We start from the raw sequence: 17494 nt of genomic DNA, 5'->3' as shown, positions 1-17494 counted from the left end.
ACAAAGGTTCATTTTGATGAGGTATATTTTATTTATTTTTTGTTTGGTTGCTTATGCTTTTGGTGTGATATCTAAGAAGTCATTGCCTACATAATCTAAAGTCAAGATTTATTCATATATTAAGGAGTTTTATAGTTGTAGTTTTCACATTTATGCCTATGATCTATTTTGAGTTAATTTTTGTATGCAATGTGAAGTTGAGGTCCAATCCCATTCTGCAAATGGGTATCAAATTGTCCCAGTATTATTGTTGAAAAAACTTTTTCCCCACTGAAGTATCTTGGTGACTATAATGAAAAGTCAGTTAACTATAAATGTAAAGATTATTTTTAGACTCTCAGTTCTATTATTTCATATGTATATCTCCTTATGCCTTTGGCTGTAAGTTTTAAAGTTGGGAAATCTGAGTTTTCTTTTTCAAATTTGCTTTAGCTGCTCTGAATCCCTTGCATTTCCATTTGAATTTTAGGATCAGTTTGTCAGCTTCTGCTTTGACCAGTGTGAGATGTTATATCATTATTAACAATATTAAAGTCTTATCATGGAGAATTAGTTGAATTCTAATTCATTCACTAATTTTCTCTTTATCCTCTCTCACTTTTGAAAAATTACCTAAATCAACTTCTGATCTTAATGTGCTCTATCATATACATCTTTTTACTTCAAAATATGCATCTATTCTTACTTTTTAAAAAATAATACTTACACTCTCCCTTTTCATCCTAGTTCCTCTGAGATCTTGTTCTTTGGTTAGTCACCATAATAGTCCATTTCAGTTTTAGTTAAGTTCCCCACCCTTAACAATTCTTAATCTTGAATGGATTGTCTATTCTCACCTCCTTTTTCTCATTTCTTTCACTTTGAAACGTTCTAAGTAAGTGGTCTTCTCTCCCAGCTTTTGTTGGACAAATACCTTAACTTTTCTGGACTTTGTTTTTGTAATGATAAGTAAACTGGTAAAGGTTAGTTGTGTTAGGTTCTTCATTCTAGTCTCTAAACCCTTGGAGTCCTTACTCAGACCCCCTGTGTACAGAAGTGGAGCTATTTCCTCCTGAATTCTGGGTGGAAGCTTAGAGCCATTTGCCATATTAGCCTTCGGGGGCCTCTGTGAAGCTCCCAAGAACAAAGTTTGAAGTCATTGCAAGGTCCCTTCAGCCCTAAAATTTAGTTAACTCCATAGCAATTACAGAAGTTGCATTCTTGAAAGTTTCAAATAGTTGACTTCTTGCCAAGTTAAAGTCTCTTCTTAGGCACCATTTCTCCAGTATTAGTTCAGTCGATCAGTCGTGTCCAATTCTTTGCAGCCCCATGGACTGTAGCATGGCAGGCCTCCTTGTCTATCACCAGTTCCCAGAACTTGCTCAAACTCATGTCCATTGAGTCAGTGATGCCATCCAACCATCTCATCCTCTGTTGTCCCCTTCTCCTCCTGCCTTCAGTCTTTCCAAGCATCAGGGGCTTTTCCAGTGAGTCAGTTCTTTGCATCAGGTGGCCAAAGTGTGGAGTTTCAGCTTCAGCATCAGTTCTTCCAGTGAATATTCAGGACTGATTTCCTTGAGGATTGACTGGTTTGCTTTCCTTGTAGTCCAAGGGACTCTCAAGAGTCTTCTCCAACACCACAGTTTAAAAGCATCAGTTCTTCTGCGCTCAGCTTTTTTCACAGTCCAACTCTCACATCCATACATGACCACTGGAAAAACCATAGCTCTGACTAGACAGACCTTTGTTGGCAAAGTAACATCTCTGCTTTTCAATATGCTATCTAGGTTGGTCATAGCTTTTCTTCCAAGGAGTAAGCATCTTTTAATTTCATGGCTGCAGTCACCATCTGCAGTGATTTTGGAGCCCAAAAAAATAGTCTGTCACTGTTTCCATTGTTTTCCCATCTATTTCCCATGAAGTGATGGGACCAGATGCCATGATCTTCTTTTTTTGAATGTTGAGTTTTAAGCCAACTTTTTCACTCTCCTCTTTCACTTTCATCAAGAGGCTTTTTAGTTCCTCTTCACTTTGTGCCATAAGGGTGGTGTCATCTGCATATCTGGAGGTATTGATATTTTTCCCATCAATGTTGATTCCAGCTTGTGCTTCATCCGTCGTGGCATTTCGCATGATGTACTCTACATATAAGTTAAAAAGACAGGGTGGCAATATACAGCCTTGACGTATTCCTTTCCCTATTTGGCACCAGTCTGTTGTTCCATGCCCATCTTTAACTGTTCCTTCTTGACCTGCATACAGATTTCTTAGGAGGCAGGTCAGGTGGTTTGGTATTCCCATATCTTTACAAATTTTTCACAGTTTGTTGTGATTCTCCAGTATATCTTATAATATCTAAACCCTTACTTGCTCTGTTATTCCCCACTAAATATTCTTTTCTTGGCTTTAATCACTCACCTTTTAACGACTGCTCAGCATAGATTCTGACACTGCGAAGAAACTTTTCCACATCATACCAGTTCATGATAATGGTTTTTTCCGCTAACAAGCCTCTGTAATAATCCTTTATGCCATTCATGTGGCACTTAAAAAATTGCCCAAAGTAATTTGAGCTACATAAGCATAATTTGGGCCCCGATTCTGACCTAAAGAAATTTAGTAAAAGAGTAGACTTGTAGATTAATTATTGAGATGACAGTGATGAGTGCCTTAGGAAAGGTACAGCTACAGTTCTGTGTCAAGTTAAAGAAGATAATTTGATGATAATTTAATGAAATGAAAAGATGTTCCTTGGAAGAAAAGCTGTGATATACCTAGACAGCATATTAAAAAGCAGAGACATCTCTTTGCTGACAAAGGTCCATCTAGTCAAAGCTGTGGTTTTTCTAGTAGTCATGTACAGATGTGAGAGCTGGACCATAAAGAAGGTTGAATGTCGAAGGATTTTGATCTGTGGTGTTGGAGAAGACCCTCAAGAGTCCCTTGGACTGCAAGGAGATCAAACCAGTCAGTCCTTGCGGAAGTCAACTCTGGATGTCCATTGGAAGGACTGATGCAGAAGCTGAAGCTCCAATACTTTGGCCATGTGATGCGAAGAGGCAGCTCATTGGAAAAGACCCTGATGCTGGTTAAGAATGAAGGCAGGAGGAGAAGGGGACGATAGAGGATGAGATGGTTGGATAGCATCATTGACTCGATGGACATGAGTTTGAGCAAATTCGAGGAGAAAGTGAAGGACAGGGAAGCCTGTGCTGCAGTCCCTGAGGTTGCAGAGAGTCAGACAGGACTTAGCAACTGAACAATAACAATAACAACAAAGAAGATAAAGATACCTTTCCTCTGGGGGAATAGGGCAGCGTATCCTAGAGCAGATGGGTTGGTCCTGGAGGGGAGCGTAGTACCTGAGCACACAGAAGTGGACCTAAGGAGCAGCATGAAACAGGCAGAAGCAGGAAAACATGAGCTAGGTAGGTTCTTCCATGTGACTGGAGGAAAAGGTCAAGAAGAGAGCTAGTGGGTTATAAAGCTGTAAAGGTAAACCAGAGCTGGATATAGTTTTGTTAGTTGTTCTTTTGTAATATTTGTATCATGTTTTCCCAATTAATGTTATAATCTCTTTGAGGACAAGTAACAAGTCTTTAACTTTTAACCTCTTACAGAGGGTTTATGGGTAGAGGAGAAGAATTCAGTAAAATTTTGTTGACTATATGAAAAGTAGAAACAGTGGTTTTCCAAACAGGTGAAGGGTGTGACTTCACCCTTTTGTTTGCTTAGGCTGTGGCTTTATCAGTAAAAACTATTTTAGATCTTCATAAGATGGTTCCTTCAAGCTAAGAAGTCCTTTTGTCATTTTAAAAAAAAAAAATTGGAGGTGAGGTTGGGGGTTCTGTGTCCAGTTAACATTGCTCATTTTAATTCTTTCCCAGAAGGACTTGAAAAATGCTCATTTGAGTTGAGGAAAAGAGAATCAATATAAACAAACATTACTTTTAAAACCTAGCCTCTGATTTAAACTTGTTTTATGTTTTAATAAATTAGATTTAAAATATATTTTCTTAGGATTTAGATTTTATTTAACCACAAAAATCTTTGAAAAGACATGAATTTAAAAAAATATACTCAGAATTGTGTTGGTCTGTGTATGGGTAACCTTTTTTCAAAAATTTTTCTAAGATATTTATTGTATGATTGAAAAAAAAGATTAGAGACATTAGCCACTCTACTGAGACCCATCCATATTACTGTTAAGTTCTTGGTAATACTGGCTGCTATAGAAAGAGTGTATTATGTATACCTATAATAAAAGGCTGGGAAATTGTGTATGTGTGCTTTCAGTCTTTTCTTCTTAATGGCATGTGTCTCTCTCTTTCATTTTTGTAAAGCAAGATATTCTTGACAGAATAAATTGGAAGATATATTTAGAATAAAGACATGTCATTTAAAAAGAACAAAATATGGCAGTGTTCTTTTGGTAATTTATTAGAGATTCTTGTGGTAAAGTAATTCACTAACTTATATTTCACAGTATTTGTTTTGTTTTAAACTTTATGTATCATATACTAGGTGAAAAACCATTTCGCTGTGATGAATGTGGTATGAGATTCATTCAAAAATACCATATGGAAAGGCATAAGAGAACTCACAGTGGAGAAAAACCTTACCAGTGTGAATACTGTTTACAGGTAAGATGTGGTTTGAATTTTTTAAAAAGTCACTTTATTGAGGCATGACTGACATTGAAAGTCGTCTGTCTGGAATTCAATTATAAAATAATTCTAAAGAATTTAATTAGAAAATGTTAGCAACTACTAAAGCTATTTGAAGAATTTCCTAACTGTTGTTGATTCAATTTATAATAGACAGTTGGCTCAGGAAATTAGTTTGGAGTTGCTCATATTATTACACTTACATCTATCTTTATATTAATTGCTTTTTTCTTTTCTTTTCTTGGTTGACCAAAACGCAAAACTAAAACAAAAAACTCCCTTCCGAACTTTGAATTCGACAGTATTTTTCCAGAACAGATCGTGTTTTGAAACATAAACGTATGTGCCATGAAAATCATGATAAAAAACTAAACAGATGTGCCATCAAAGGTGGCCTTCTGACATCCGAGGAAGATTCTGGCTTTTCTACATCACCAAAAGATAACTCACTGCCAAAAAAGAAAAGGCAGAAAACTGAGAAAAAGTCATCTGGGATGGACAAAGAGAGTTCTTTGGACAAATCTGACCTAAAGAAAGACAAAAATGATTACTTGCCTCTTTACTCGTCAAGTACTAAAGTGAAAGATGAGTATATGGTAGCCGAGTATGCGGTGGAAATGCCACATTCCTCAGTTGGGGGAGCGCATTTAGAAGATGCATCAGGAGAAATACATCCACCTAAGTTGGTCCTCAAAAAAATTAATAGTAAGAGAAGTCTGAAACAGCCATTGGAGCAGAATCAAACGATTTCACCTCTATCCACATATGAAGAGAGCAAAGTTTCAAAATATGCTTTTGAACTTGTGGACAAACAAGCTTTACTGGACTCAGAAGGCAATGCTGATATTGACCAGGTTGACAATTTGCAAGAGGGGCCCAGTAAACCTGTGCACAGTAGCACTAACTATGATGATGCCATGCAGTTTTTGAAGAAGAAGCGGTATCTTCAGGCAGCGAGTAACAATAGTAGGGAGTATGCGCTGAATGTGGGCACTATAGCTTCTCAGCCTTCTGTAACACAAGCAGCTGTGGCAAGTGTCATTGATGAGAGTACCACAGCATCCATATTAGATTCACAGGCACTGAATGTGGAGATAAAGAGTAATCATGACAAAAATGTTATTCCAGATGAGGTACTACAGACTCTGTTGGATCATTATTCCCATAAAGCTAATGGACAGCATGAGATATCATTCAGTGTTGCGGACACTGAGGTGACTTCTAGCATATCAATAAATTCTTCAGAAGTACCTGAGGTTACCCAGTCAGAGAATGTTGGATCAAGCTCCCAAGCATCCTCATCAGATAAAGCCAACATGTTGCAGGAATACTCAAAGTTTCTGCAGCAGGCTTTGGACAGAACTAGCCAAAATGATGCCTATTTGAATAGCCCGAGCCTTAACTTTGTGACTGATAACCAGACCCTTCCAAATCAGCCAGCATTCTCTTCCATAGACAAGCAAGTCTATGCAGCCATGCCCATCAATAGCTTTCGATCAGGAATGAATTCTCCACTAAGAACAACTCCGGATAAATCCCACTTTGGACTCATAGTTGGTGATTCACAGCACTCATTTCCCTTTTCAGGTGATGAGACAAACCATGCTTCTGCCACATCAACACAGGACTTTTTGGATCAAGTGACTTCTCAGAAGAAAGCTGAGGCTCAGCCTGTCCACCAAGCTTACCAAATGAGCTCTTTTGAACAACCCTTCCGTGCTCCATATCATGGATCCAGAGCTGGAATAGCTACTCAGTTTAGCACTGCCAATGGACAGGTGAACCTTCGGGGACCAGGGACAAGTGCTGAATTTCCAGAATTTCCCTTGGTGAATGTAAATGATAATAGAGCTGGGATGACATCCTCACCTGATGCTACAACTGGCCAGACTTTTGGCTAAAAAAAACAATGTGTAAATAATACTGGCACTTTAGAACAGATTAATCAAGAGTGGGGTTACTCTGTGTAAAATGGAGTGCTGTACAGATTTAAGAGCAATGCGTTATAACAAGTTAAGCTGATAAGAATAGCAAGATAATCCAATAACTGCGTTTTGTTTGGTTAGTCAGCATTCTTTGAACTGCCTTACATGTTGTCACCTTTACAGAAGCAATGCATTACTTGTTTTAGATCAGAAACTTGCTATTCCACCTACACCAAGTTTAAAAGGAAAAAAAAAAAAAAGAGACTTTCGCACAATTGTTTCCTAACTGATATCATTGTACATTCTTAGGAGATTAGTAATTGTGTGAAATTTACTCATATTGTTTCTAAGTTTTTCAGCATAGTCATGGCACTTCAGCAGGGAATCTGAGTATACTTTACAGACAGAGTGAACTTAAAAGTTTAAATGTCAAGAGATTATGGCTTAAATAAATTAGTGTGTCCTATGAGGGGAAAAAAGAAACCACCTTTTAAAGAATGATATGCCATATACCCTTGATTTTCATTTTGCATTATATCGACTTTTTCTTTTTGAGAAAAGTAATAAAAATCTGATAGTCTAAGACTCCACTATTTAAAAGCCTAATTACTTTAAAAAAATATGCATACTTTCAAAACTTTTACCAAAATACATAACTGTTGAAGCATTCACTTCTCTATGGAAGTATGCGTATTGGTGTCAGTTTCTTTGTACAGTTGTACTTAGATATTTTTTATGATTTTTTCATGTGCAAGTATCAAGGTTTTGAAGTTTTAGTAAGAAGATACTCTGTAGATTACATTCCCAAGAACATAATGCTTATACAAAATGTATATTCCACGTTTTAAAGCTTAATTGTATTTTACTTTACATAATACACTTCAGTTAACATAGAGCACTTAGAATCTATTTGGTATTTTTGATTTCTCAAAGTAAAAAAAAATTTAGATTTTTAGGTTTGATATGGTTGTGTCATAATCATCTCATAATTGAAAATTTTAATTTTTGGCAATAAAAGGAAATTGGGTATCTTTGGAACTGTAAAATCTGGTTTAATCCTTCTCTTTCTAGACTCTTGATAGATTGGATAATTAAACAGTATCCAGAGAAACTAAAGAAATGGGCATTTTAATTGCTTATTTTATCTTGAGTTATTTTTAATGAACACTGCTCATTACAATTTTACAAACCAAAAGTGTTTACTAATTCTAGTAACTACAGTTTCTTTTTCAGCTAGATGAGTGATCGGAAACCTTTTGTTGCATTTCAAAATCTAAATAAACTACAGACTTTATCCTTATACCATGAATGTTTTTTTTTTTTTTAAATATTTTGTCTTAATACAGCATGGTACAATAAATAGTGCTTTTATATATATACATATTATATATATATATATATATATATATATACTTTTCTAAAGAATGATGGTTTGAGTTACACATTGGACAGTTTTAATTTTTGGAAAATAACAGTTATATTGATTTTATTCTCTTTAATTTGTTCCAACTTTTTTGTTTTTTAAATTTCCACCATCTTTGTCACAATGCACACCTACTGATAGAACATCAGTAATCTAAAATTAATACCCCTTGAAGATGCAACTTTCTTGTTAATTTCCATTTTAGCTTTTATATTGGCCTTATAGATCTTCAGTCTTTGTTTCAGTATAGAATGTTCTACATTTTAAATTATTTTTTCTTTTATTTAATGTTATCCCAAGACTGTTCTCATAAAGAAAGGGAACAAAGAAATATCTAACCTTAACATCTTTTACATTTATTTTGAATATATGGTATTTTATGATAAGAAATATAAATTATGTTTAATGTGGTTTCCTCTATACTTTGGTTATTAAACTTTGCTTGAAACTTTCCCATTTGACAGCTTTCTTTGCTGCCAAAATTTTCAAGAATTTTAGACTTCTTCGAAGTATATATTTAAGTTTTGCCATTATTGACTCTTAAGAATGGTGTGTCTTGCGTTGCACATCACAACCTCAAGAAGTCATCATTCAGGCGAGATGTTAACAACGAAACTGTGCTCTCTGTAGGAATAGGCATTTGTGTTTTTCTCATACTACTTATTGGGTGATAGTAGGCATTGATGTCCTGAGTTGTTTGTTTTTGTTTTGAGCCTGATGAGAATTTCTGTTCTGTTGAGAACTTGGTACAGAATAAAGTGGGGTTTTTGGTTTGTGTTAACATCACCAGCACAGTTTTTAGAATGTGGCTCTACTGCTGAGCAGTAAGCCTTTGAAAGTGGCAGTCAATGCAAGTAGGAAGAAGTTCAGGCGTTGCATGCCTGTGTTCGCCTCATTTCTTTACATCTACATAATGGCAGACTTTTCTACCACATTAGAAGCATATTTTGAGGTAAATGATACTTTGGCATAATTTACTGACTTACCACTTAAAGTATAGTCATTACTCTCTTTACTGTGAAATTTTACATGCCTACCAGAGTTACCGTGTATTAATATTATCATCATATGATAAACATCTCAACAGTTGGGTTTCCCCATTTTGCTTCAGAAAGTTACTTAATTTCTATCTGGGCATTAATAGAGAAAACAAGTAGCCTTTTGTGCTGCTTTAAATCAGAATATTGAGGATATCCTTTTGCAATTTGGGTTTTGTTTTGTTTTTTAATTTCTCTTGGTGAGCAAATTGTTCTATGAAAACATACTCTTACATCCTTAAACTTGGTGAAATGTGAGCCAAGGTGTGCTTTCTTAGAACCTGTTCTCACATTTGAAGATTGGAAACAGATCACATTAGATGAAGTAATTCTTGAACATCTTCTAAAAGCGCGTTTGTTTTTTAACTTACTGTACACAGATTTCATTTAGTTCAGAATATTTGAAGTGGCTCTTAAATTTTTTGGATCTACTTGCAGATTTTCTAGTTGATACCACAGAGATCCATCCTCTTAGCTCTGGCTGAGTGAGGACTGCCAGTGGTCGGGTAATTTTCTCGTTCTGAGAGGCAAAAGAGGCCTTGTGCTCAGGGTAGGCTTTCATTTCCACAGGCCAGAGAAGCTTGCAAAGTGCCAGCTAGGTTAGATCTTTTGCCACTTCTTTCATTTTATTAATTTGGGTTTTCAAAGGGCTGTTAAAAAAAAAAAAAAAAAAAGCCGGGAAACTTAAAAGTAGGCATTACTGTAAAACTATTTCTTAGACTTAGAACATTTTAAACTAGAACTCGTTTTTTCACAGTATATTTACTTGAAGCACTGTTATAATCGATGAGAAACTTTTTGACTCTGCAATTTAATTTAAACTTTTTCCGTTTCAAATTGCTTTATTTCAGGGAAATAATTTTCCAGTTGTTTTTGCTATATTCTGCAAATAAAAAACGGATGTTTCCTCTTTCGCTTAAACTTTAGTAGGAAACAAACTACAGCAGACAAACATTTCTTGTTGTGTTTGTTGCTTTCTTTAATCCAATGGATAAAAAAGTAAAACCCTGTAAACATTATTTTATTTTTTTATGCAATACCATGCTGTAAATATGGTTCATCAAATAAGGATGTACCTATGATTGAATCTTTAATTCTGCACAGTTAGAGTTTATATATAAACGTGTCTTGACAATCAAGGACTTTTATGTGAGTCTTCCTTTATGATGTTTTATTAATGTTATGCATTCCATTTGTTTTGAAGTGAGTACCAATGTGCTAATTTGTATTGTCTGAAAGTATGTAATGTTTTTACAGCTTGTTTTTAAAAATCTGTAAATATGTACAAACAAATCACAGTACTGCTTTATGTTAGAAGGCATATGATGTTGTACTGTATGTAAGCAATAATACATAGCAGTGCTAACTTTACAAGTAGCATCAGGAAAGTTCTAAAAACATTTCAGAGTTATCTTTATTTCATTTAATAATGATTATCTTTAATCAGTTTTTATAAGCAAATTCCATTGTTCCTCCTATTGGAACGTAACACTGTTTACACAGCATAATTGAAGTTGCAGGGGAGACAGGCTAAATCTGACTTCATCTGTACTCACTTTCACTAAGCATTGAATGGCCTTACCACTCTTCTGCAAGATGGAGGAAGACTGCAAAACTTAGTGCCCATCACACTGAAGGAAGGGGGTGTGGGTTTTTTTCCTGCTTCTGTACTGCTACCTAACTTTGTGGTTTGCTTTGGATTTTAATATTTGTTTCTGTTTTAGATTCAAGCCCATAAGTTTTGAGGTGACTTCAGCTCCATTGTGAAATAGTTCTCTTCATATTTCATAGCTACATTTCAACAATTCTGAACTTTCTACTTTGATTTTTAGATACTTATTTTTCAACCCTGGTTTCTCAGCTGATCAGATGAATTTGTTCAACTTCAATACAAAGAAAGACAAACCTATTGTAGTTTGAATTGAGTAGATATTATACTGTACAGAACAGCTAACTATTTGAACACACACACATCACTGCTGTAGAAATAAACTCGCCAATTTATAAATGTATATGACCTACATTTTATAGGAAAATGTTTTTAAATGCTAGTCATTTATATAATGTGCTTTGAAGGATTTGCTAGTCCACTCTGTCACTTTTTAGTACACTGGTATCTTTTATATGTAATGTATGCTTTTTATTATTGTAGCAAAGCATTTCAGTAGAAAGAATTTTGCAACAATATGGGGGAAATTTTTCATTGTTGGATTTGAATTATACTGGATTTTATCTGTGTAGTCTTACTTGTCTTTATTTTAATGCTGTCTGGAAGGGAACTTGGTATCCAAATAAAGCAGGTAACCTCATTTTACTTCAAGGGCATACTGTGTAGTACTGAATTTAATCTGGAAATCTGATGACTTTGAAAAGAAAAACAAGTTTATAAAAATTGTACAGAAGAAATTAAATGTGTAATGGAAATCCTGATGGTGGAGCACGTTGAATTTTCTGATATATAGTGTTATTTTCCTGGGATCCCCTATGCCTTCTTTGTATTTCAACTAATAAAGGAAAAACCTTGTCACTGAAACTGGTAGGATAATAGGATATTCTGATTATACAGTATTACTTTTCCTATCCCATTTTCTGACCCTTTCTCAATCACTGTAAATTTTATTTTCTATTTCCTCTTGATAATTAAACATGTACATAATATAGACACTGTTGTATAGAACTGAATTGAACTTTGAGTTGCTGTGCTTAAATGGGTAAACAGGAATATGGATATTGAGAATTTATAAAATGCCAGAACAAGTTTATTGGCGAAAGGGGGGCATCATATATGTCCTGGAAAGTAATAGTTGATGTTTCTTCAGCCCTCTGGGAAATCATTGTGAAAGAACTACAAACTCAGTATCTGACACCAGTGGGTCTTTCTTTCCCCACTTCCCCTCCAAACATATGAGCATTAAATTTCAAAGTCTACTCAGGTGAAAATTGCTTTGCAATGAAACTTATCACATTGAAATTTTCACTGTTAAAAGATGTTTGTGATATTTTTAAATACAAACTTTTACATCAGTGGTCAGCAGCTTGGCAATTGAAATTCGGTAAGTCAATATATTTTAAAATACATTTTACCCTCCAAAAAGAATTGTTTTTAAACAATTGGGAGGATTTTTGTTGTTGTTTAAATGTATTTTTTATTGTCATTGTAAAAATAAAATTTTGCTTGACCCCATATTATGCCATGAATAAATTGCTGAGCCTTCATAATATAGTGAAAGGTTGTTTCATGCATAATCATGGAACAGAGAAATGTTCTTTAAACTGACCTATTCATTAAGAGGTTTAATGAGTTTCAAAGCTTCTTGACATTATTGTCATGTAGTAAACCTTGCCATTTGGAGTTTATAATACCATTTTATGTATTGTGATACTAAAGGAAATTGTTTTTGTTTTATTTTTAATTGAATTATTAGAATAATTTATATTTGCAAATTCTGCATTTAAAATGTGGACACTGGCTGTTTGAAAAATAAAATACAGAATACAGTTTTATGAATAATTTCCTAGCTGAATTTTTCACAATATTCTGATTCAAGTAACTTAGTGATAAATGTTTTAAAATTGGTAAGGTTAATATTAAAAAGAGGAAAAGAATGTCTGTATAGAACAGTTTGTTAACACAAATTGGGTAACAAGAGGGCCTTTACTGTAGCTTTGTGTAGAACGTTATCAGGCAGTTCTAAAATGCAGGAGTCAGGTATTAACGTTAGTCACCAGCGTTTTCGACTTGAAATAAGTTTAATATAGAGCTAAGACTAGGAGTGTAAGAATGTATGATTTTTTCTTTATAGATAAGATTCAGTTCTCATCATACATGGCTTCCCCCCACCTCCCCCGTTTATGGAAATTTGTTTTCATCCATTTATCTCCTTGCCAGTATTCCCTCCCTGTTTTGTGACCAGTGGGACACATTGTAAGAAAGCTGTCTGAAGCTCAGAGTGCAGTCTGGGTCCTTGGGACAAATAGAAACTAACTGGCTTTTGCAAAGATTAATCCTAAGACTGTGGTGAGTTTATTAGCATGGTGCTTTAACCAGTTATACATAATACCACTGATAATGTACTAACCCTTGCTTAGATCACACTTTTTCTTGAATGATGATGAGCTATGGTAGGGAGAGGGCCAGTGAGATACATATCAAATATACATGATAGTTCTCCCACCTTCTGAAGATGGCAGGAAGAATTGAAGTCACTTGACTTAATGTATGTTTGTTATTGAATCTTACTTGAAAATTTATCAGACACAAAGGAGTATGAAGATGTTGATGACTGCATGTTTGGATGGAAGTTAAAAATTCTTTTCAGAGTGCTGGCAATTTTTCCCCCACTTTGATGAAACTGGTATGTTATTGGAATAAATTATTTTCATTTGATGGGTAAAGAGTCAATGGAGCAGAAGTTTTAAGTGAACTAAAGGTAAATTTAGAGTCTCATTATTTTAGTTCTTTTGTCATTTTTAAATGTCCTTAAAAGGACATTTCTAGTAAAAACATTTTACAAACACAGTCATGCAGATGTATAGCCATGTGAATAAGAGCTGGAATGTGAATGTGTTACTGTAAATGAGTGACATTTTCAAAGGGGTTTTTCCAAACTACTGGAAAAATTCAAGTTTAGAAAGGGACTTGAATTGTGAAATAGAGAACATTTGAGGCTTTGCATATTTATCCATAGGAACTTTTAAAGTTGTTGCTCTCTTAATTTTTTCTAGCTTTTACCATTCTTAATAAGATTCTGAAGCCATGATGCTTGTGTCAAGGTGATGAAAGGGGCCAAACAGTGTATATTATCTGTGATAGTAACTATTTTGTTGATTTGAATTCTTACTTGTGAAGGTATAGTATTCAGCATTGATCACCCACTTAGTAACAGGCATTGTACTAGATGGAAATAGGTGGTTGAAGCTACTAGTATCTTTATATGAACATCTGAAAGGTGTCAACTGCAGGATGGTATCAATTTCAGGATGCAGGGCTGTACTTAAGATTATTAAAGCAAATATTCAGTGTTAGGATGTGTTGGGTAATTTATATGTCATTTCTCAATGAATGAGTAAGTAGTCGTATTTTAGGATAGTTTTCTAGAGAGTTTTAGTAAGTTGGTTCCAGAAGATAGAAATATACAGATAATACACAGTGGAACTAAGAAACCATTGTTTAAAATCATCCCCTAATTAAAATATCAAGTAGGATTGAATAGGATTATGGATAGGATTCAAACCTGGGCTGTGGAAATGAGACAGTAGGCTTTATTCAGAAGGAACTGACCTATTTCAAAAAAAGGAAGATGAATACTCTATTGGGATTCACCAACCTGAGGATGAAAATGGAGGAGAGAATCACCTCTCTGACACTGGGGGTTTGGAAATGGATGTTGGAGGATGCTTTCCTGGCAGTAGGCAGGCCAGTGCCTTTAGTCATTCTGTCAGTCTTCACAGAGCGGTATTAATATTTCTTAAGTACTCAGAAATAACACCCAACTGGCCATTACTCCCAGACTACTATTAAGATGCTCTTCATGTCAGGTAACTTCCACTAGCGCCTGATCATCATCTTTTCCTTAGCTGTTTCCTTCAATGTGTTTGGGTCACTGTTAAGTTTATCTTTAAACCTCCAATATGGTACTTTTCCTTTTTCTTTGTGGGAACTGCAGCACTATAATGTAACTTTTTTCCATGGCAGTGATGAACGTTAAGAGTGATTGCTGGAGCACAAAAGTAAATGTTAGGAATTGGACACAACTGAGTAAATGTGTTCAGAACACCTCAGGACTCTGCAGGAGGCTTTGGCTGAGAGTTGTCCTAGCAGCTTGTGGAGCTGGCCCTCAGGATCTGGGGGCAGGTGATGGCACGCCAGGACAGCATACCCGGTGCTGCATGGGACAGCTTTAAGTAAGCTGTGTGGTACTTTGCTGATTATAATTATGAGACAGCAGGAGTACAGTTTGGTACTCTTCAGATAAGGAGCAGTGAAATAATCAAGGAATTTAGACCTTCCAAATTCTGGCTCCAGCTGGATTTATCTGTGTAACATTGTCCAAGTTGCTTACCTTTCCTGAGTGTTTTCTTCATCTGTAAGAGGGGCATAATAATCCCCATGAGAGTTGCTGTGACAAGTCATTTGAGATAATTTGTAAACGATAAAAGCACAAATCGGTACTCTAGTTTAGATTTTAGAACACAAAGGCAAGATGGAGCAGAGTTGGACAGATGTTGCAAGCTTAATTTTGTGCAAAGCAGCACATGGAATAAATTCCTGACTTGCTGACTATATCTTTCAAAAGATTAAAGTAGTTATGAGAGGATCTACCTGTCTGGATTTAATTGACCAGCAAAGAATAACTACTTAGTGAGGTGGAAATGACAAAAATTTTGTGGAGTTATGATTTCATTATCTGAGACCCTGGAAAGGATGGAACATTTGTGTTGCTGTGAGTGAAAACAAAATCAGTAGACTTTCAGGGAAAAGAAATCATCCTACAAAAGCAAGAATATATTAAACTTTTGAATCCTAAGCTATTGGTTAATCATGAGCAGGGACTTGGCTGCCCTTGAGGCCAAATCAGAGTCATGGACAAGAAGACTGGAGGAGCACAGCCAGCCTCACCAGTTGGGAGGGAGTGATGTGTATGGATGCGGGAGGCCTGCCCAGTCACCTTTTTATTTTTCTTTCTCCATTTCTGTTTATCTCCTTTATTTTCTTCCTCCTAAACGGCCATATGTATGGGCCATAACAGGTATATATCAATCAGAAACAGTGTGCAGTGCCTGGCTTTTCATACATTAGGTTTATTTATCATACATGTTTTTTAGTATTACTATTTCCAGAGAATTCAAAACTAATTGTTCATCAGGAAAAGACTGCCTAGGTTAGTTTATAGGCTCCTTGAAGGTATTCTGTTCACAGAATATAGATCCATGTCTCACACAAGCAGATACCAGTGAATGAATGAACAATGTTATGGGATAAAAGAGGCATTAGCAGTGAAGGTACTAGAAGTGGTGGTGGACGTTAGATGGCATTAAGATGATGCTACGACCAGGGAGCATGGAAATGCCAGATTCTGCATTCAACCACAAACTTACAACAAGATCCCCAAAAGAAATCCACACAAGGACCAATGGCTGGTAGGATACAAGCTATCTTAAATGCTGGACCCGTTTCCCATACCCTCATGCAGAAATGGGCCAGACAGTGTCACCAGGACCACAGGCCCCTAGAGCGTTTCCTTCCCCTTGGCGCATCTCAATATGTGAGAAGAGTGAGGAACAGTACAGCCAGGGCTTGATCAGTGAACAAGTAGGTCCCATCCCTTTCCTTACCCCAGTTGCATAGGAACAAAGAACCATGTCTACGTGTGTGGCCAGTTAATGGAAAATGACCTTACTCACTGCTGGGTGTGGCCCAGTAAATGTTCTATGATCTGATGGTCAGATTGGCAACTCATGGAGGCAGGGCTTGTGAATATTTTTCAAATCCTTTTGAACCCTACTTCTCTCATTACCACAGCCCAAGCTAACCTCAGTTCTTGCCCAGGCTGCAAGTTTCTGCACAAGGAGTCTTGATAGCCTCCAGTATTTTCTCCAGATGAGAATCGTGGACAAGACCTTCAGAAGTGTCTCAGTTGCTGCTTGAATAAACACTAAGCTCTTACCTTGACCCTTATGGTTGTCTGCAGCCTGTAGTCCCCACCTCCCCCACCATGAGCCTCTCATCCTCTGCTCTTTCACTACTGAGCTACTTCCGGTCTCTCATACTTGGTTATGACCCTTTCCACCACGGGTATGGTTTTCTTTATTAATCTCCCCTCCCCAATTTCAGCTACAGCATCACTTTCTCCAAAAATCTTATCCTGCTCTCCCTGATCACGTCACACCCACCCTCCCCTCTGTGTCACCCCCAGTCTTGGACCACCCTGTACTGTTCTGTTCTAGCATAGGAAAGAACTGGCGTTGGCTGTTCGTGATGATTTTCTTATTAGTGTGGGAATTTGATTTTCTGCCTATCGAGAGCCATCTTGCGCCCCATTGTGTATCTGCATTGGGCACAGTGGTGATCAACAGATGTCTAGAGAGTATGGTTGAAAGAGGGCATTCAGGCACTATGAGTTACACCTGAGGATGCCAAGAGAGCTTGCAGGTGGTGTAGAAGCACTGCCAGAGAGTTTGAGGCTGTATGGGTAGCAGCTGTGGGACCAGAAAACTGGTCATGTGAATTTCAAAATGGGAGGAAAGAGCGGATTTTGAAAGCAACAGCTGAGTTGGATTTCGATCTCCAGCAACTTCTAGAATGTTCGTAAAAACTGTCAGGCTTTCCAGGTCTTATCATTAACTCTGTTAAAAATGAGGACACTGAGGCTCAGACACATTGAAGACTTTGGGTTAAGTTACACAGTGGAAAGGAAGATCTGGGATTCAAATTCAGACCTAATTTTTGTCACCTAGACTGTT

The 17494-nt window shown here is 36.3% G+C and overlaps 2 protein-coding genes across 2 annotated transcripts in view; both read left to right on the top strand.

The window, feature by feature from the left end:
* The window catches only part of ZNF148 (zinc finger protein 148), an 82304-nt gene extending 75296 nt beyond the window's left edge, over positions 1-7008 (top strand). The window contains exons 5-6 of the mRNA XM_052643192.1: positions 4504-4622; positions 4949-7008. Coding sequence (XP_052499152.1) covers positions 4504-4622; positions 4949-6547 — 1718 coding nt within the window. The 3' untranslated portion in view covers positions 6548-7008. The remainder of the gene's footprint in view (positions 1-4503; positions 4623-4948) is intronic.
* Positions 7009-16226: 9218 nt separating this feature from the next.
* The window catches only part of SLC12A8 (solute carrier family 12 member 8), a 145477-nt gene continuing 144209 nt past the window's right edge, over positions 16227-17494 (top strand). The window contains exon 1 of the mRNA XM_052645168.1: positions 16227-16343. Within this exon, the coding sequence (XP_052501128.1) occupies positions 16227-16343 (117 nt within the window). The remainder of the gene's footprint in view (positions 16344-17494) is intronic.

The sequence above is a fragment of the Budorcas taxicolor genome, chromosome 1 (assembly GCF_023091745.1).
Source record: "Budorcas taxicolor isolate Tak-1 chromosome 1, Takin1.1, whole genome shotgun sequence".
NCBI classification, from domain to species: domain Eukaryota; kingdom Metazoa; phylum Chordata; class Mammalia; order Artiodactyla; family Bovidae; genus Budorcas; species Budorcas taxicolor.
Note: the sequence above shows the minus strand (reverse complement) of the source record. Positions and strands in the feature narration are given on the sequence as shown.